The 21354-nt window shown below is 33.5% G+C and overlaps 1 protein-coding gene across 2 annotated transcripts in view; it reads right to left on the reverse strand.

Annotated features, from left to right (window-relative positions):
• stl (ADAMTS metallopeptidase stall) overlaps positions 1 to 21354 on the reverse strand; it is a 251760-nt gene that overhangs the window by 45446 nt on the left and 184960 nt on the right. For both annotated transcript variants that reach the window (XM_072537889.1, XM_072537891.1), the window contains 7 exons: positions 21154 to 21259; positions 20951 to 21085; positions 19668 to 19774; positions 19470 to 19612; positions 18222 to 18439; positions 16998 to 17179; positions 16772 to 16903 (listed from right to left, as the gene is read on the reverse strand). In XM_072537889.1, coding sequence (XP_072393990.1) covers positions 16772 to 16903; positions 16998 to 17179; positions 18222 to 18439; positions 19470 to 19612; positions 19668 to 19774; positions 20951 to 21085; positions 21154 to 21259 — 1023 coding nt within the window. The remainder of the gene's footprint in view (positions 1 to 16771; positions 16904 to 16997; positions 17180 to 18221; positions 18440 to 19469; positions 19613 to 19667; positions 19775 to 20950; positions 21086 to 21153; positions 21260 to 21354) is intronic.

Below are 21354 nucleotides of genomic sequence, written 5' to 3' on the forward strand. Positions count from 1 at the left end.
AAATCTTTTTGGAAATACAAAAGTGCTCTGCTAGATTTTTACTATATTTTTACCAGCCTAGTCATTCTTTCCTAACTACACTAATTAAAAACATTCTGAAATGTTACTCTGTGCTAACTATTTTTTAAATGTTTATGTATTGAAGATATGGAAATACTTTATTACAAAAATTATACATTTTAACTGTTTTAAAAAATTGACTCTGATTATAGTAGTCAGTACATGGCTAAGAGAAATCGAATCGTGAGTCCCTTTTATGAATATAAAATAACTGAAATCAAGTTGAGTTTTAGTAAATACAATGGAATTGTTATATTTCACGGAATAATTACCAGGTAAGAAATATTCAAATTGAAAGAATTTTATTATGTCTATTACAATAATTACCTAATTCTAAGGGGGGTTGAAATATCTTGCGCACCTATTGTTAAAAGATTAAAAGATTTGTATTTATTGGGTACATGCATAGACGTGAGCGAAGTGCGCCAATCAAGGAGTGGGGGCTGCAGTCTTAATCGGATTTTAGATTAATACCGCCCTCACTATTATTTAACTATGGCAATAAATTGTAAATATGGCGCCTCTCTACTATCCCTGAATGTGTTTTATGCTGAATACAATAGTTTTTAAGTAATTTTTAATAATAAACACCAGTGCACATTTATTTACGCATTTATTTTATATATACCGGACGAAAAAAAAAATTATTGAAAATACCTTTTATAATTTTATTTTGTCAGTTCAAAATTCAACATAGCAGAATTATTGGCTTTTGATAGAGGGGTAAACAATTGTGAAGATGGTAAATTAATTGGAAAAGCTTTGCAGCACACAGTGGTATTTAATGATTACTTTTTGTATTTTAACCTAAGCTACCACGGGATAGTTAAGAGGCGAAAAATGAGTAAAAATCGAGCAGAATCATGTGGTATTTCAATATTTTTATTTGAATTAGCTAGCTTAATATTTGAGCTTCCGCTTAATAGCTTAATATTGACTTCCCACAAGGAGTAGTTAAGAAGTGAAAAATTAATAGGGTGGTAATAAATTTGTAAAAACGTATCAAAACACTATGGTACTTCAAAAATATATATTTTTTAATTCTGCTGGCTCGAATATTTAGCTAGCGGGAACGTTTCCAAATAAGATTGGCTTAGGGGTGAAAAATTATCATGGTGATTAAAGTTTAGTCTAAACTTGACAGAACACTGGCAATAAATTCATAAAAACCTAGCAGAGCACTGAGGTATATCATAAATATTTTATTTGAAATTCTACTAGTTTTAACCGTAAACCAGCAAAATCGCTCTCCTTAAGGGTGGTTTGGTGGTGAAAAATTATTAGGGTGGTAATAAATACGTGAAAAATGGGTAAAAAAATATGCCATCGGCAAAAAGTTTTTTTTCTGAATTCGGCTAACTTGAACCTTAAGCCAGCAGAATCGCTCCCATTAAGGGTGGTTTGGTGGTGAAAATTTATTAGGATGGTGATAAATTAGTGAAAAATGGGTAAAAAAATATGTCATCGGCAAAAAGTTTTTTTTCCGAATTCTGCTAGCTTGAACCTTAAGCCAGCAGAATCGCTCCCCTTAATGTTGGTTTGGTGGTGAAAAATTATTAGGGTGGTAATAAATTAGTGAAAAATGGGTGAAAAAATATAAAGTAGGTTAAATTGGATTTCGCTCATTTGTCCCCGCTAGCTTAAGCAATAAAAAAGACTGTAAGTGACCATCCGGCAACTTATTCGAGAAACGGAGTAATTACATTTCATCTGGTCCACAACATCCACTGCTTCCTTAATCGTATTGTAGAAGGTTATAAAATGCGGCTTAAAGTTTTCATCCGTTTCTTCATCCATTGTGTCATCATCATGAAACGTAGATAACATCAGAACATTTTTGTTTTTCTTGGGAACGTATGATAGTGAAAGACAGTTTTTACCACAACCAAAAATGCTGCTGTTTAGTAGTCTTCCTTTTGTAGCTACAAAAAGAGGAGTAATTTATGGTTTAATCTTTCTCAGGATTCCTACTAGAGTTATCCTGTAATTATGAAGCAGGTCTTCCTGAAACTTCAGTAGCAACTGCAGAAACTACAGATATAGTCAAATGTTTTTACTGTCCTCGAAGTAAAAATAGAAAAACCACTTCAAGGTATGCAGATTGTTCAAAACCTATTTTTGGTGAACATATAATTACAATATGTCAAATATGCCACAATAAATGCTACGAGAGTGAATAAAGTGTTTACATTTCTTTTAGGGAGAGCGCCCACCAAACTGGCATGACAAGTGGCAAGTAGCAAGTAGCGCGCGTCTAGCATGTTACTTAAAATGTAGCCAATGCAAACGAATGATTCAGCGCACACCAAAATGACAGTGACAGTGGCGTCATGCAGCTTGCTAAGCCACGTCGTTAAAAATAGAGCTTGTTCTACTTTTTGCCATGTGCTACTGGCATTTTGCATGTGTGTTTGTTAAAAAATTTAAATATGGAAGACAGTCAGAATTTAATATTCGTTTTGTCTCATTAATTGAGAAATTTCCAGGTATCTATGACAACACAAGCCCAGAATTTTTTAATTCTTTAAATACATTAAATCTACTATGCCCTTGCATCTCTTTCAAATAGGGGTGTACCCAAAACTGACGTTGCGGACGAGTTTTGTTCATATTTTTGACGTCTAAAAGCGTTAGCACAACTTCATCCTCAGAGGGCGATATTTTGAATTTAACTAGCCTTTTTAATGTCATGCTACTTTGGTGTGATACAATTTTTTCTATATGTATTATTTCATCAATAAAAAGTACATGCGTTTATGTTATTTATCACTAATAAATTTTTTTTTAAACCAGCAACCGACTAAGTTTCGTTAATTATTGAATATCCTAATAAAATATAATTAAATGAGAAGAAAATGGCGACTGAGCGCAACGCTTATAGGCGAACAATCGCGTCATTTCCCGATCCGCGAACAATGACGGGTTAATCGTACGAAATTTGTCGCTACATTTAGCTTTCTGGCATTTTGATATTGAAGAAAAGGTAGTCAGTCTTCAGATAGTGGTGTAAATATAAATAAAAGTCGTAACCATGTGTATGTAGGGCCACTTTATCCATTAGGCAATACAGGTAGTTGCCTAGGGCGGCAAATTATGAGAGGGCGGCAAAAATACTGAACAAAAAATATGCATATAAAAATTAAAATCGAATAACATTTAAGTACATCCATCAATGGAATAGAAGTGGGCATTCATTTCTAGAAAACAAATTGCATTCTCTTAACACTATTCATTCAAAAAGAACAGAAGTCGTAAATTTAGGGATTATTGGGCCGCCGCGCCGGTAGCACCGCAAACGCGGCGAGCCATTTAACACTTTAATGTAAATGTATTTTACACATTAGGCAGAAACTAAAGACGTGATTTGGTTTAAAGAGCAACTACAGCGTTATACACTGGCTTCAGCGAAATAAAAAATACGCTTTTTAATATCTCTAACGACGATTGTCAAACTGCAGCTGTGAAACTTTAAGCACTTTCTGTATTTGAAAAAATTGACACTTTTGAAATGGGTATATTAGCTGTCATTTGGCAACATCTTTTAGAAATGGTGAACCTATCCAATAAATATGTCCAGAGTCCTGCAATGGATCTGGGTTCTGTCGTTAAAGGGTATGAAGCTCTTTCAAATTACTTTACCTCAATCAGAAATAATTTTGCCATTTATAAATAGGAAGCCAAAAAATTGTGCCCAAATAAAACATATAAAAAAATAGGAAAGAGAAAAAGAGAAATTCAATTTGAGAGGGGCCGATGATGAACTAAACTTTTCAGCTAGTGATCAGCATTCTATATTATAATCGACACTCTGATAAGAGACCTGAATAGACGTCTAGAATCGTATTCACTTATTTATCAACGTTTTCGTGTTATAACAGATTTGCCAAAATTAAACAATTAAGAAATTATTAAAGAAACTGAAAATCTGATACAAATTTATAAAGACGACCTAGATACATCATTCATACATGAATGCATTCACTTAAAAGGGTAATTTGGACACCACAATAAAATCACCAATTGGCATATCTAAATATTTAAAGAACAGTGGATTGAAAGATATTTTCCCTAATTTTGACATTGCTTTGCGCATTTATTTGTGCATTTCAGTTGCCAACATGTCCGCAGAAAGGACATTTTCGAAAATGTTAAGAATTAAAAATAATTTCCGATTAATTATGACTTAAGAACGTCTTAACACGTTGTCGATTTTGTCCATAGAAAGTGACGTAACAAAGGCGATAAATTATGACTTATAAATCAAGGATGAAATCTATGATGGAATCGAACTGGAATTACAATTTTTCTGTTATATGTTTATAAACATCGTAGTTTAAATCCATTTTTAATGTTTTCTTATTTAAATAAAAAATTCTGCTTGCACTTTCTTTTCGCAAAAATTAATACATGTTTTAAGTTTGAAGCGCGGCTACTAGAGAATTGCCTAGGGCGTCAATTGACCTAAATGCGGCTCTGTGTGTATGATTTCGATATATATAATATATATAAGGAGGAGGAGGATAAGGAGTTTTAATATGTCTATCAGAATTTTTCTTCATTTTCTAACTTCTAATGTTTATAAATCAACGATATAATATATTAAGAATGGAACCAACGATATAATATATATTAAGGATGGAACACGTTGATATTTTTACATGTAGCTGATAAACGAAGGAACTGACGTCACATTACTAGCTACGATGTCCGACGTGAATTTGACAGGTGATTAACGTGAATACATGATACTATAACAAACAAGATATGCTCACTTGCCGTTCTAATTTTAATCGACTTTGCGCATGACGTCATAGCGAGACAAAGCCAGGGGACTTGTGTGTATCTTATTTTACCGATGCATCATGTAGCAACGTTGTTCCATTACTGTAATGAACAACTTCGAAACTTAAACTGTTAACGATAAGTATACCTCGATGCCATATCTTGCACTAAGAAGTCATAACTAGTTACTTTTTGTGAAATCGTGGTTTAAAAATTAATAAGTAATTTGTAAAATTAATTAAAGAAATATATGAATCTACGATTTGATTGTGTGTATTACAAACAAAATAAATATTGCTACAATACATAAATTAAATATAAAAGGCCGGTAAAATGTAAAGAATTTGAACCATAAAGGAAAAGCGGGTCATACTTGAGACTTTATGAATATCATTTAGACATTTATTTTACAATCTTTGTGATTTTTCTCTTGCGGATATTGTAATTGTCTTTAATATTTTTATTTAGAATTCGTATTTTAAAATACATTTTACATCTAAAACAAGTAATTTTACATCTTCGCTAACATGTACATATTTTGCAGCTTCTATTAAGTTTTTTAAATAATTTTTTGTTATTTTTAATGTGTCGCCATTATAACTACGAAAAATATGTTCCAGTTCACTACATTTAGTTACAAATTCCAGTGTTGGTTTGTTACCCAAGTAAACGATTTATCGTTAGCGTCCGGAATATATCCAAGTATTTCTTTTTTTTTGTAACTTAAATGCAATGAAACCGGCTAAATTTTCCAATCCATCCCATTCCAGGTCTTTTATATTCGAATTAATAAAATCTTGATGACTGTCAGGTCATCTGACAGTCTTAAAATTAAATCTTCAGGCTTAATTTCTGTATCACCACTAGGAGGGTTTGGAGAGGAAAAGATCTCTTCAGTGACAATTTCATAATTAATTATACCATTAGTAGTAATATTCCATTGTTTGCCAGACAATCTCAATAGTTTTTCTTTTAAACAATAGTCAGCTTCTGTAAAATGTTTTGATCATATTCTCGCGGTTTCTACATTAAATTTGTCTCGCTGAAAACACTTGAAGACCCATACTTTACGCATTTGTTTGTCTCTATAGTGTATTTTTATGTATGAGAGAGTAATAAAACAATAAATTATGTATGCAAATCCCTAAACTGTTGATACGGGTGACTCAATGAAAAACAGATATTTGTCAACAAGTTTACAGAAGTATATAGAAAAACAATTTTAAATTGAGTATGACCACCAGGTATAAAGGTTGGAGCAGAATAGAATACAATAGTTGCGAGGGTTACTAATCCCGAAATAAGGTTGCCAGTGTCGGAGTGATGGAGGTTAACAGGTACTAATGAATTTGCAAGAAATGTAAGATGTTTATTTATTGGTTATATATAACCAATAAAAGTTTAATAAGTACCTACCTATTTGCAAAATAAAGTTTAATTCTTTAGATAAAATAAAACGTTTTATTTTATCTATTTGCAAAATAAAGTTTAATTCTTTGCCTATTTGCAAAATAAAGTTTAATTCTTTAGATAAAATAAAACGTTTTATTTTATCTGAAATGAGTGCATTCCACGAAGTAAGGGTTTCAACAATCAAACATTTAATTCTTTAATTCCAGGAATCTACGACAGTAATTGACTAGATAATTACCTTCTAAACTTATTCCACAGAAAATGTGATAGTGGGTTTTTCCATTTTGTATATAGGAAGGTCCAAGTGGCGTATTCAAAATTCTTAATTCAGTTCACTAAAAGTAGGTACTTCAGTTGCAAGGTGCAGTTTATTGTGTATACTAGTGTTATGGAAAATTTGGAAGTGCCGTGTAAACGCCGAAAAATTGGTCCTCTAACAGTTAATGAAAAAACATTAATATTTAATTGTTTTAAATCATTTACAGACAAACGTTTATGTGAAAGTGTTGATGAGACCGTTGAGTTAGTTAGCAGTACACTAGGTGTTGGGAAATCTACGATTTACAGAGTTATTAAAGAAGAGAAATGTGGTAGTTTTCAAATGCCACGTAATGCTCCAGGGAAACCAAAATTTCAAATAGAATATCATTTTAAAGAAGGACTTCGACGGAAAGTGCATGAATTCTTCTTTAGACAAGAATTTCCAACATTGGATAAAGTTCTTGTCTCAGTTCGAGATGATAAGGATTACCCAGAAATGAGTCGAAGTACGTTATGGAAACTTTTAAAAGAAATAGGCTTCCGCTGGAAAAAGAATCCCAGAAAGTCTATTCTATTAGAAAGAAGCGATATTGTCATATGGAGAAGACATTTTCTAAGAACCATAAAGGAAATGAGAAACCAAAAAAGAAAAATATTTTATCTTGATGAAACATGGATCAACGAGGGTCATACACCAAATAAATTTTGGCAGGATGAAACTGTTACAAGTTAAAGGCACGCTTTTGTAAATGACTTATCTACTGGTTTAAACCCACCATCAGGAAAGGGACGCAGGCTGATAATAGTACACATTGGCAGTTCAGACGGTTTTGTTGAAGGTGGTTTATTAACTTTTGAATCAACTCGTACCGGTGACTACCATGAAGACATGAACGCTGATGTCTTTCAAGAATGGTTCGGACAAATGATAGATCTTCTTCCTAAGAACTGTGTAATAGTAATGGATAATGCAAGTTATCACTCCAGACTTATAGAAGGACTGCCCACAACCAAGTGGTTAAAAAAAGACTTGCAGAATTGGCTGAGTTGAAAAAATATTACGTACCATCCCGGATCTATAAGAAAGGAACTTTATTCGTTGTGTGCCCTTCATAAAGAAAAATTTAAAAAATACGAAATTGATGAAATTGCCAAAAATCGTGGAATGACAATACTTAGATCCCCACCATATCATTGTGAATTAAACCCGATTGAACTGGTATGGGCACAGATAAAGAGTGAAGTTTCAAGAAAAAATACCACTTTTAAAATTCATGATGTTAAACAGTTGTTTTTGGAGGCCGTAAATAATGTAAAACCTGAAAACTGGGAAAAGGCAGTAAATCACACTATTAAAGAAGAGGAAAAAATGTGGAAGCTGGACAATATTACTGATAAAATGATCGAGCCAGTTATTATAAATCTTGGTTCTGAAAGTTCATCTTCTGAATCTGTTTTGGATTTGTAACGAGTAGCTGTAAGTTTTATATTAATATTTTTATTCATCTATTTAACATACCTTAGACGGTTTTAAAAACTCTTTTTCTCTTTTGTAATTTTTAAAAATTAAAAAAAATGTGAATTTTTTAAAACCCTTTTTAATGTAGGCCAGTCAGTTCTATTATAGTGTGTGATAAAAGAGGTCACTTTTGTTTACATACACATAAGACTTTATAACACTGAAATAATTCATTTATTTTTTACAATTATTCAAAATAATTTTTCAATTAATCTTGAGCACGCCCATGGAGTGGTCGGAGCTACCAGTTAAAATTATGCTAATTACTCTCTCGTTCATAAAAATAAACTATAGGAAACACAAAAAAACGACACTTCGAAAAAGTTTTACTTTTTTTATTATAATTGTTTAAATAATCCACCACTGCACAATACATTATGGCAACCAAATAATTAGCTACAGGTAGTCGAGAGGAAGTTGCGTACGATAAATAAATTAGGTGATATTAACACAGTAAACTGAATGTTTTCACCACAAAATTTATATAACAATATAATATACAAAGTCTTTACTACATCAATGAATAAATAAAAATATCATTCACTACGTTTTGGAGCACACAGGATAGCAACAGATAGAACATTTAACTTGGCATCATTAAAGTTGTCTCGGGTTCACGTCACAGGTGTGCGAGAGAGATGCAAGGACATGCGCGTTGACTTATCTTGTTAGTTATAGTATCATGACGTGAATATAGTTATCCCCGGTATTTTAATGTTAAACAGATAACGTTATGTGTTATGTCAATAATTTAATGTATTCTTTTTGATAAATCAATAAATTCGCTAAATTTTTAATGCAGGTCATTGTTGTTGGAAGTATTAAATAAGAGTTTTATACACAAAACATTTAAAATGGTGGGTTGTATTGCATATAATACAGGGAAAACATAGCAGACAACAAAAGTTCAGATAACGTTTCATTTGTAATTATTACGAATATGTAAGAAGTTAAGAATTATATATTTATAATACTTTTGTTGTCGTACTATTTTCTAACCTTAAATTCTCATCAGTGGCGTGTGATGAGCAACCGTGGACATATAATACAAGATAGACTGATCGTTTCAATAGCAGCCCGTTCCCGGACCCGGGCCCAATAATGGGCCTGGTTTATCGATCACTTGATCTTCTCATTGGTCATTTAGGTTACGTGGTCGATAAACTTGGCAAATTGGAAAGAGATACAGGGACTGCTTTGCGTCAGTATTATATGTCTATGTGCGCAACTACGTAAGAAGTTTATATCTTATAATGTGTCATTATATAAAAATTTAATCAAATATATATATAATAATTTTTTACTTTTACAATGTTACACGTCATTATATCCAAATATATTCAAATGTAAATAACAACGAAAATAAATAAGTATTGTACTTATGTACCAAAAGAATTTTTATCGTACAACACTGACATTCCGGAAACAAGAGTCGGCCATTGTTACTAGCTACTTAGGGTGCAAGTATTTATTCATAGGTTCCATCCTATGAATAAAGTGTTGAGGCTACAGATGCCAAGGGGATGCACACTTGTAGCTTATGCCGATGATCTCGCACTGGTTGCGAAGGCGAGTCAGAAAACGGACATGACTAATGCGGCTAACACAGCCCTGCGTCGCATTAGTAGGTGGATCAGAGAGAACGATCTACAGCTAGCGCCTCAGAAAACTGAGGGGTTAGTTCTCAAAGGGAGCTGGGAAAAATCCTCTCTTTGCTTTATAGTGGAAGGTGTGGAGGTTGCACCGGTTAAATCGATTAAGTATCTGGGAGACTGGTTGTCGGAAGGACTAAGGTTCGGAGTACACATCCAAAAGACGATAGAGAAGGCAAATCGAAATCTGGAGGCGTTGATACGGTGATGTCAAACATTGGAGGCCCAGGTAGCACCAAAAGAAAGGTGTTAAATGGAGTTTTCCAGTCGGTTGTAACCTACGCTGCCCCCTTGTGGTGTAGCGTACTAAACACTGCGAAATACGCTAAGCTGATGGAGACTTCGCAAAGGCGAGTACTCCTCAGGGTGTCTAGTGCATATAGGACAGTTTCAAATGAGGCTCTATATGTCATTGCAGCGGTGATACCGATCGTTTTGTTGTGCAAAGAGCGAGCGAGGGTGTATGCGAGGAGAATGGATGTAAATATAGATGAAAATGAGAGAGAAAGAACGATAGTAGAGTGGCAGAGAGAATGGGCGAATGATAGCGGAAAGGCAAGGTGGACGAAGGAGCTTACTCCTGATCTGAGGCCGTGGTGGGAATGTAAGTTCAGGAAACTAGACTACTTCCTGACGCAGTTACTGACTGGACATGGTAGTTTTGGCACCTTCACAAATAGAATAGACAAATCTGCCTCGGCAGACTGTACTGTTTGTGGGGTACCGGACGCTCCCGCCCACATTTTTAACTGCCAGAGATGGGCAAATGAGAGGGGAGATTTCGAGAGGCGAATGGGTTTCGGGCTGGATGAAAGAAACGTTGTAAACATAATGTTAAGAGGGGAGAAAGAATAGAGAGAAGTACACTGTCTGATTTCTGGGGTGATGAAGAAAAAGGAGCAGAAGGACAGAGGAGGAAATTGAACCAGGTATCTGAAATTTATGGTTATGAAATTTATGGTTAATATTATTTATTAGTTTATGGCCTAACGTCTGAAACATTTTCTGATTTACGGTAACAGGTAAGGTTATTTATAAATTTTTAGTTTTTTATTTTAGTTGTTCATTGAGTGGCAAGACCTCCTCTCTGGAACAGTGGTTAAGGTTTTAGCCGGAACACGGTTAATCCGGCACTACCCTGGGGTCTTTTGGCCTAGTATCCTACTCGGCCGAAATATGTGTGTGTGTGTGTGTGTGTTTTGTTTTATGGCACTGGAACTAAGCCAATTAGCCAGAACAAATGTGTGAAAGTTATAAGGAAAATGCTTCAGTTAAGTATTAATTTTCACTTCATGCGTATCTAATATTATCTTATATTTAATGAACAACACATATTATTATACATAATACTCAATATTATATTATTGATTATCCTTATAATGTAACTATTTTTTTTTTAACTATATTGTTTGGTTTTTGATTTATTATTTGTTTTTTTTTTTTTTGCCGCTAATTTGCCGATACAAAAGAGTGGGATTTATGTTAGTGTGCTTATAATTTAAATTTACATTTAACTGTATGTACATAAATAACCTCATATACTCGTATATCTTCAGTTGCAAGTAAGCTCGATAAGTTAAAAGGTGTGTCTATTTTTAATTTATATAGATTACTAAGTAGTGTAGAGATCTCTTGTTGAATAGAAGGGCATTCTAATATAATATGTTCTAAACTACCATGTTTTCCGCATTCGCAATAATCTTCGTTATGGATACCTAAACGGTGTTTATATTCCGGATACATTGCATGGTTACTTCTGATTCGTGAAATTGTTTTTATAAAATTTCTATTTTGTACATTAAAAAACCATGGTTTTATGTTTAATTTTGGAAGCAACAATTTAAACTTTTTCCCAGAGTTGGATTTTTCGTATTTTTCTTGCCATTTAGTTTTCATGGCTATTTTCATTTGGCTTACGTGATCGTTCAAAGGTAGCTTCATGTTAATCATCTCCCCTTCTGTAGTAGCCCTTTTTGCTAATCTATCTGCTATCTCATTATATTCTATCCCACAATGACTTTTTACCCAAGATAATGTAATTATCTTTTCATTTTTATTCAATTTTGTAAGTACTTCATATACATCTTTAATTAAATCGTCATACTGGTCGGTTATGTTAATATTTTTTATCTTTTCTAATGCACTTCTGCAGTCAGAGAATATTACTATATTAGTGCCGGATAGGGATTGAGCATAGATTAGTGCATTTTTAATTCCGACTATCTCTGCAGTGAATATTGACGATCCCTTAGGCAGTTTATACAGTCGCTTTATTTTTTTATTAACATGATAAAGAGCCAAACCGGTATTTCCATTAATTACAGAACCGTCAGTAAAGATGTAATCATGATTTTCCCATTTATGATGAATTTTATTAAGAAAATATTTATTTAGTAATTTTTCTGGGAGTCTAGGGTAGTCATCGATTAAATGGAATACAGGGCGAATATCGTAGTGTTTAAAAGACGTTAAGTTGTTAATAGTTAATATATTGTCCTTAATTTCTGGGTAGTTATAATAACTTTCGATCAATAGAGGAGTTTTTTTATATTTCCAATATCGATTTGTTAAAACCTCGATAGTTAACTGATGAATTGTGTGTGTAAGATTGTCATTTTTTGCGTATATCTTAAATAAGTTTTTATTACTTAAGAATTGTCTCCTTAACTGAAGTGGAGGTATGCAACTTTCCGCCTCCATAACAACTATGGGTGTAGATTTCAGATACCCATTACAGATTCGTAGACATTTATTTTGGATTTGATCAATCTTTTTAAGATGACATTCAGAGGCCGATCCATATAATAAGCACCCATAATCGATTATTGACTGAATAAAAGATTTATAAAATAGAAGACAAATATTAGGGTCTGCCCCCCACTTACTATGGCTGAAAACTTTTATGATGTTTAAAGCATTTTCAATTTTAGATGTTATATAATGAATATGAGATTTCCAGTTAAGTTTTGTATCTAGAGTAATACCTAGATACTTAATTGAAGCTAGGTACGGGAGTGTGTAATTTTTTAGTGTTATTGAAGACGGATGATGAAACCTCTTCCTAGTAAATGTAACAGCTGCTGACTTATTTTCTGAAATGGAAAATCCGTTATTCTTTACCCACTTTTCTAATGAATCTGAAGCTACCTCTAAATTTTGATGACATTTTTCTATATTTTGTTCTGCCGTATATATACATATATCATCAGCATATTGTAATGTTTTTATATTCCTATGGAATATAGTATCCAAGTCAAATGAGTATATAATGTACAAAATAGGACTTAATATGCTGCCCTGAGGAAGGCCAACAGCAGCTTTTTGAGGACCTATTAACTTGTCTAGTGTACGAATATAAATATTTCTCTCATTATACAATTTATAAATATTAAAAATAAGTAGTTCCGGTAGTTTTAGCTTTTGCATCTTGTCCATTAAAATGTCTAATTGAATATTATCGTACGCTCCTTTTATATCTATGAATAAGCATGTTGTTGAAAAATTGTGTGAGAATCCACTTTGTATGTCAGTAACTAGAGTAGTCACATTATCTAACGTTGAACGATTTTTTCTAAATCCGAATTGGTTTTCGGGTAATAGTTTATTGAATTCTAAAAAATGTTCTAGTCTATTTTTAATCATTCGTTCAAAAGTTTTTAATAAACAAGATGCCATAGCTATAGGTCGATAAGAATCTGAATTATTAGATTTTTTTCCAGGCTTTAATAAAGGGACTATAATATAATCAAGCCAATCATTGGGAATTGGTATTTTATTAAACCATATATTATTATATATATATCCAACAACGCATTTCTGCCGGAATAAGATAGATTAAATATCATATTATACTGAATTTGATCCTTTCCAGGGGATGTATTACAATTTTTTTTCATAGCTCTATTCAATTCATACAGACTGAAAGGCACTGTTAAATAATTATCTGAATTTCCAGAGGACTCATATGCACAAGGTTGTAATGGTTTAGAAATGCAAACTTTTGGACATAATTTATTTTGAAAATCCTCTATCCATTCAGCACTTGATTCTATGTAATGTGTATTGTTTTGTCTTCTATTTTTATAACTATTTACTTTTTGCCAAACTTGTTTCATAGGCGTGGTTTTATTTAAGGACTGACAATATATTTTCCATGATTCCGATTTGGTTATTTTTATCGTTCTTTTTGCTATTGCATCAGCTCTTTTATAGTTTATTAAATTTTGCAGGTTTGGATTGTTTTTGTATATTATAAATAAATGTTTTCTGTTATTAACTTTTGCCTGACATTCATCATTCCACCAGTGTTTATTTTTTTTATTTTGCTTATATTTATATCTCTGTGGTATTGATTTTACAGCTGCATTATTAATTGCATTAATAAATTGGCTGTAATTAGAATTATTATCATTATTTATAAATTGTTCGTCCATTTCGCTTTGAAATTTATTCCAATTGGCTTTTTTTGTTATCCATCTACTATACACCATCATTTCATTACTGCTCATTTCACAGTTAAATTTAATTAAAATCGGAATATGGTTAGAACCATGTGGATCGTCCATAATTTGCCACTCAAAAAGATGTGCTATGCCTGATAAACAGAGTGTTAAGTCTATCGCTGAGGAGTTACTGTTTAATGTGGGCACTAATGTATGACTGCCATCGTTTAATAGTACCAAATCCGTATTATCTATTGCATCTTGTAACCTGTTACCCTGAGAATTGGTTGTTAAACATCCCCAAGCAGTGTGATGAGCATTGAAATCGCCCCCGATTACACATGGTTTCGGGAGAGATTCCAAGAACTCGCCCCACTCATCCGTCCCTATGGAACTTCTTGGAGTAACATAAATGTTTACAAAAAATATACTGATTTTGTTGGTTGATAGTAGTTGGATACAGTTTGCTTGCAGTTTATTGGAGTGTCTTACAATAATCTCATTATATTTTAACTTTAACTTTACCAGAAAAGCCACCCCGCCGTATCCGTCAGGGCGGTCTTCCCTAATAACGTTATAACCTGCAAAATTTACATATTTTGATGGCTTAAACCACGTCTCTGAAAGCATAGCAATATCTATATCTTCACTTATTAATATATTTTGAAGATTTTCTTTATTAGATGTAGCTGATCTACAATTCCACTGGCAAATCTTAAAACAACTCTTCATCAGATATTGCATTAAATTTATCTTGAATAATACTAAGTAAAGTTGATTCTTGAATTTCAAATTTATTTTGTTGTTTTAAGATTCCTATAATGGATAAAATTAAACCTACTAAAGCATTCTCCGTAACAGTGACACAAGTCTCTTGATGAGGCTGATTCAATGTTAAGTTTGAAGTGTAATTTTGTTTTTCGAAAACGGCTGTCGATGAACTCGGTAAATGAATTGGTGATAAATTTTTTTTATGTAGATTCAGTGTATTATCATGTTCTTGAGACCTCACCACCCTAGGTCTTTTGTGAGAAACCGCAGAATGCTGGGAGTTTACCGAACTCGACTTTTGCCCGCTTGGCTGCATTTGGGAAGAAGGAAATATATTAGATTGTGACTGAAAAGCATTAGAATTACTGTTTAAATTGTGATTACTGTCGGCTAAATAATTATTGTTTAAGATTTCGGTCGGTCCCGGATATTTATTAACCACTTGTGCATAAGTAAATTTAGGGGTTTTTTTGTTAGCTTCGGCATAAGATAAATTTTGCTCAGTCATTAATTTTTTAATTGCTTTTTGTCTATTGAATTCTGGACACTCTTTTATTTCATTTGTGTAATGTTTTCCACTACAATAGAAACATGATTTTTCTACCAAATTTTTTTTACAGTCTTTTGTCTCGTGTCCCTCTTTACACTTTAAACAACGAACGTTACTTTTACATTGTTTTATTAAATGACCGTATCTATAACAATGAAAGCATAGTAGGACCTTTTGCTCGTAGGGTTCTACCGGGATTCTTACATGATTAATGCATATATATTGTGGTAACTTAGATGCTTTAAAAGTAACAAAAAAGGTTTTTGTAGGCTTGTATTCTTTAGTACCGTCCGGTTTAATTACTTTGCGATTCATTCGTTTAACTGCCTCAACACTAAATTTGCAATGCATATCAACTGGATTTATTTTCCCTTTAACATACCCTTCATCAAACTCATAATCTATATTTCGTATTATGCCAAATTTATGTGTAATAAATTTAGGAATATATGCCAACAAATTATATTTCTTTAAATTAACCGATTTTAATAAATTATTTGCCGATTTATAGTCTTTTAATTTAATTCTCAACCTATTACGCCCTATCGAATCTATGCAATTAATTTTGGAATCCAATTCTGGATGTTCTTTGAACAAAATATCTCCTATCCTAATTGCGTTTAATTTACCATCAAATTTATCTAGACTATTTTCAACATACACGTAAAAAGGAGCGATATCTACATTATTATAAAAACTTGGAATACGTACTGGTTTTTCGTTTATATCTGTTGTTGTCTCCGTATGTTTTACGTTAGAATTATTAATTATTGTACTTACATTTGGATTATTGATATTTTCTATTGTTGTTTTATCTAATACATTACGATTTGATTCTACGTCCATATCCCAAATATTTGGGACATCTATGTCACCTTTGGATGAGGGTTGAGTTCCAATTTGGGGGGTTTCACCACCCCCCTGGTTGGCACTCATATTATACACTCACTGATAATTAAGTTTCTTATAAGAACTACTACACTAGAAATTTTAACAAAATAATTCACAATTAAACACTGTTGTTAATTACTTCGCACTCGATAAATCGACTGGTCGATTCAATGATCACGAACGAACTGTAACACTGCTTAAATCTTTTAAATTCTCGAGGAACTTTATGTCGGCCGAAAGATGCCAGGGTGTCTTGTTCCGTAACGTACATGTCCAAAAAAGATTTCCCCCACGGTTGCCTGTCAGAATTCAATGGATACCTTCTTAGGCTCTTAGTGGAATCTGGCAATACGGCAATTAAAAAAAAAAAGGTTCCATCATTAGTATATTATATCGTTGGATAAACATGAATGTTGTAGTCTTGACTTACCTTTAATACAGTAACTACTTTTTCCATAACGATTTCTTCTTATTTGACAAGTTGTCCCATCGGGAAACGTCCAACCTCGGCTCCTTGTACTTCCATTTCGTTTTTGGCACCATACCAAACAGGCTTCTTCAGCTGTAGAAATTTTACAAGAAGAAATAAGATAAACGAACATGGATCTATTTCTTATTTTATTACAAATTAATATTGACTCTGGTTATTTTCTTACCATCAGAACTAATTTTCTGCATTCCCGAACCAGTTAAATCGTTGTCAACTTCTTTGGCTCTGGTACAAATCTGGTCAGCGAATTCTCTTATTGTTAATCTTGGAACATTTGCACATTGCTCGGCTATACAAGTTGAATGACGTATTGATGGACCTTCGCATTCTGCGCCAGCTCCTTCAGGCCTAATACAAAAAAATAGATCAATCAAGAGAAGTATAAAAACAGTAATAATTAGCAATTTTCTAATTCTTATAACCGACGTAAGTTTGGCTCACATGTTTTGGTTTATTTCCTATAATACGAATGATGACAAAGACCCAGTGGATCTACTGTATATAAATAACTTCATACATTAACTTTTCAGTAGACAGAGCTTATCCAGGCGACCGGTGGGGGTCAATGACGGTTAATTCTAAAGCCAATCGGAAGCTTTCAAGTTTCTCCGACTCTGTAACTTCTTTTGATGGGTACATTTATCCTTATCCACTGTATTGCAGTGATACAGTGTCAGTGCTGATGCTTGAACTGTAAGTTTGTAATTAGTAAAACAGGTGCAGTGGACCATGTGTGTCTAGAGAAGTAATAGAATTTTGTGTAAGTAATTGTTTTATAATAAAACTTTATTTTTCAGATATTATGCGATACGGAACAGGAAAATGAAGAATTAGATGAGAAGACAGATTTTGCCATTGGTCCATATTTTTTGGGCAAAGATAATAAAACAAAATGCGCTAAGCATATTGCCCCTAAGAACGTCAGAACTCGAAGTGAAAATATTGTTCTGCAGATTCTGGGTTCAAAACAATGTGTCAGACAGAAAACCGATATTTTAGATATCTGAAACAATTTATTTGATACTGATATTTTGCAAATAATAATTATTGATGGGGCCAATACAAAAATAGAAGCAGAAAAGCAGAAGTTCAGTCACGATCGAGATATATACCCAACAAACATAGATGAAATTCGTGCCCTTTTAGGTCTCTTGAACATACAGGACGTTGATCCTGTAACAAAATATGTCAATAATAATAAATAATGTTAAAAAATTACAAACAATAGATTATCTTATTGAAATTTAAACAAAATGCATCCAGAGGACTATTTTTATGACCGGTGTAGTAGACTGTGTGCAACTACTCATACACAAAATTAAACTGCGTCTACTGAAAGGTTAAGGCACGAAACTGTAAATTTTTTACTTCATGATAAATTAAAAATTACCTTGGATTATTACATATTCTTTCTGATAACATGATACCAGTGCTTCCAGATTTCAGCCTGCCTTCTTCCCCGAATAGGCAACCAGAAGCACAATCGCTGGAGTATTTCCATTTGCTCCATCCTCCGTTTATTTGTCCTAATCGCGCTGAACTAGATTGCGCAGTATAAGCCGCCGATAATACCAATCCTTTGGCGACACATTTTCCCCCTCTACACCACTAAAATAATATTTATTTGTTTTTTTTTTATATTTATTATTATATTTTATATTTATTTATTTGTTTAAAGTTTAAAATAAAATAATAATAAATTGAGAAAATATTATAAATTAAAATGAAGGAAGCTGTTGTAAGTGTCATTGTGTTGGGTAAATAATAAAATTTAATTGTTGAAGTAAGAAAATTGTTCACTCTGTACTTGAAAAATGTAAATACTTCTTATAGGTGAAGGTAATTTCATTCTTAAGGTACGTTTTTACTAGAGCGTCTGTTGCCTCGAGTTGCGATTATCGCTCAGCGATGATCGCGGAGTACCGCTTGTGTACCGATTGTTGGCGACTGGTCCGAGAGCAGACTCAGTCGCAAACGCTGAGCGACTATAGTGGCTTATGTATGTGATTTTGAGAGTTTTTTATTGGAGAGATGCCTTCTGGAGACCCTGGATATGGAATACAGTTTGTAGACGACTTTTTCATATCCTTTTTTACTAAACTTGACACAAAATCAAACTGAAGTTCATTCAAACGGAAGAACTGTGGAAACTTAACAACATCTCCTAATAAATGGTTTTATCAAAATTTTGAAGCATCCTTCTTCTTGTCTTCTTTTAAATATTGCATGTTTTTCTAATCTTGGAACACTTAACATTTCTTCGTCCTCCTTTCTTTCTGTTAGCAGGTATTTTAACATTAATTGTTTTCTTTTTCATACGCTTATCGCTGAAACAAAACCACTTAATCGCTAGACAACGGACAACTCACTAAACAAATCATCGCTTCAGTAAAAGCACTCTCATCGCTTGCGATCATCGCTTAGCGATCATTGCTCAGCGATGATCGCTCAATGATAATCGCAACATACGCCCCAGTAAAAACGTACCTTTATTGGCTATTTACGAACATATAACATAAACAATTGGAAATCGAAACATAAAAACAAATGTAAAATGTAATTCTCATTAAAATTAATTATGGTTTAATCCTATATAAACACAATATTTAGCAATAATTCTATCATTCATTAAACATACCATATTATTTCCACAGACTGTGCCTTCCAGAGCAGGATGTGATGTCCACGTGTACCTTTCTCTTTCACAGTGTAAATCTCTACATACGTCGTTTAAAGGTTGTTGAGCGGAGTGTTTGCTACCTTTTCCGTACTTTAGCATACCTAAAACATATTTTATTATCTAAACTTTCCTAAATACATTTTGATAGTAGCTTACATTGTTGATTGGCATCAAATCTTTCTCCCGGAAGTGCACCTTCTGCACTGTGGTCCAATTTTCCAGCTGAACTACTGTGATCTAAGAGGCATCTTGATTGTGGCGTGCTAAAATTTATTAAAAAGTATATAACAGTATACTTATATGCACTGAATATAATAAACCACTAGCTTTAATATTTGTCGACTATGAAAAGGCATTCGACACCGTAAATCAACAAAAAATGTTGGAAGCCTTGACAGAATGCCGAATTGACTATCGGTATATAAATATAATTAAACACATATACCAAAACGCAACAGCCAGTGTTAGAGTGGGTGATCGTCAAACCCAGAAATTCCCGATACAACGTGGAGTACGCCAGGGGGACACCATATCGCCGAAACTGTTCACTACGCTTTTGGAATATATATGTAAAAGGGCAAAACTGACCGACAAGGGCATAAACATAAACGGAGAAAAGCTTAGCCATCTAAGGTTTGCAGATGATATTGTACTAATAGCTGATAGGATAGATGAGGCCAAAGAACTTTTAAATCAGCTCTACCTTTCCTCGCTAGAAGGGGGATTGAAAATAAATATATCTAAAACCCAGATGATGACAAATCTTGTAGTCAGCGAAGATATATGCGTAGGAGCAAGATCCATAGACCAGGTAATGGCCTATAAATACCTAGGTCATGAGATTCGCATAGGAAAAGATAACCAAACCGTTGAGCTTCTCCGTCGTATAAGACTGACTTGGGCAGCCTTCGGCAAGCTGAACCATATTTTCAAATCGTCTGATATACCAATATGCCTTAAAAGAAAAACGTTTAATCAGTGTGTTTTGCCAGTGTTAACTTACGGTGCGGAAACGTTGACCATGACAAGGAGAACAGTTCAAAAGATCCGTGTGTGTCAAAGGGCGATGGAGCGTGCTATGTTGGGCGTTTCACTACGAGACAAGATCCCAAATCGCCAGCTACGACAAAGAACAGGAGTGGCTGATGCAGTAGAGAGAGTAGCAACACTAAAATGGAACTGGGCAGGTCACGTGGCTCGAATGACAGATAATAGATGGACAAGGCGGATACTTGAATGGAGACCAAGAGATGATGCCTACCGAAGCAGAGGTCGTCCACCAACACGTTGGACTGACGATCTAAGACGTTGTCATAGGAATTGGATGCAAGAGGCACAATATCGAAATAGATGGAAAATTATGAGGGAGATCTATGTCCAGCAGTGGATAAGCGAAGATTGAATGATGAACAGTATTATAACCAATCAAGATTACTTACTCTAAAAACTTTTGTAGATATCTCTTACTACACGTCGACCAAGTGATTTTTCCACTACCCAATGTGGGAGACATTATATAAGTGCTAGGATCACAGTCATTTTCTGCCAAGGGACCGTCGTGCCGCATCCCCAAACTGCAATACATAAATTTGTACACATTAAGATTTTATTGGAAATAAATTTAGTAGCAAATTGAACTTACTTATGTCCTATTTCATGAGCTACTACATAGACACTTTCAAAGTGTCTACCTTCGTTTACAGTACAACTGCTAGTTGCCGTACACATTCCAGCTACAGGTGCTAAACCTAAAATATGTAAATAAAATATAGTGATGTATTTTGGATAATTGAGTTAAATATAAAAACTTTTACATCGAAGTGAAAATTTCTGTTTTAATAGG

The sequence above is a fragment of the Diabrotica undecimpunctata genome, chromosome 7 (genome assembly GCF_040954645.1).
Source record: "Diabrotica undecimpunctata isolate CICGRU chromosome 7, icDiaUnde3, whole genome shotgun sequence".
Taxonomy (NCBI): Eukaryota; Metazoa; Arthropoda; class Insecta; order Coleoptera; family Chrysomelidae; genus Diabrotica; species Diabrotica undecimpunctata.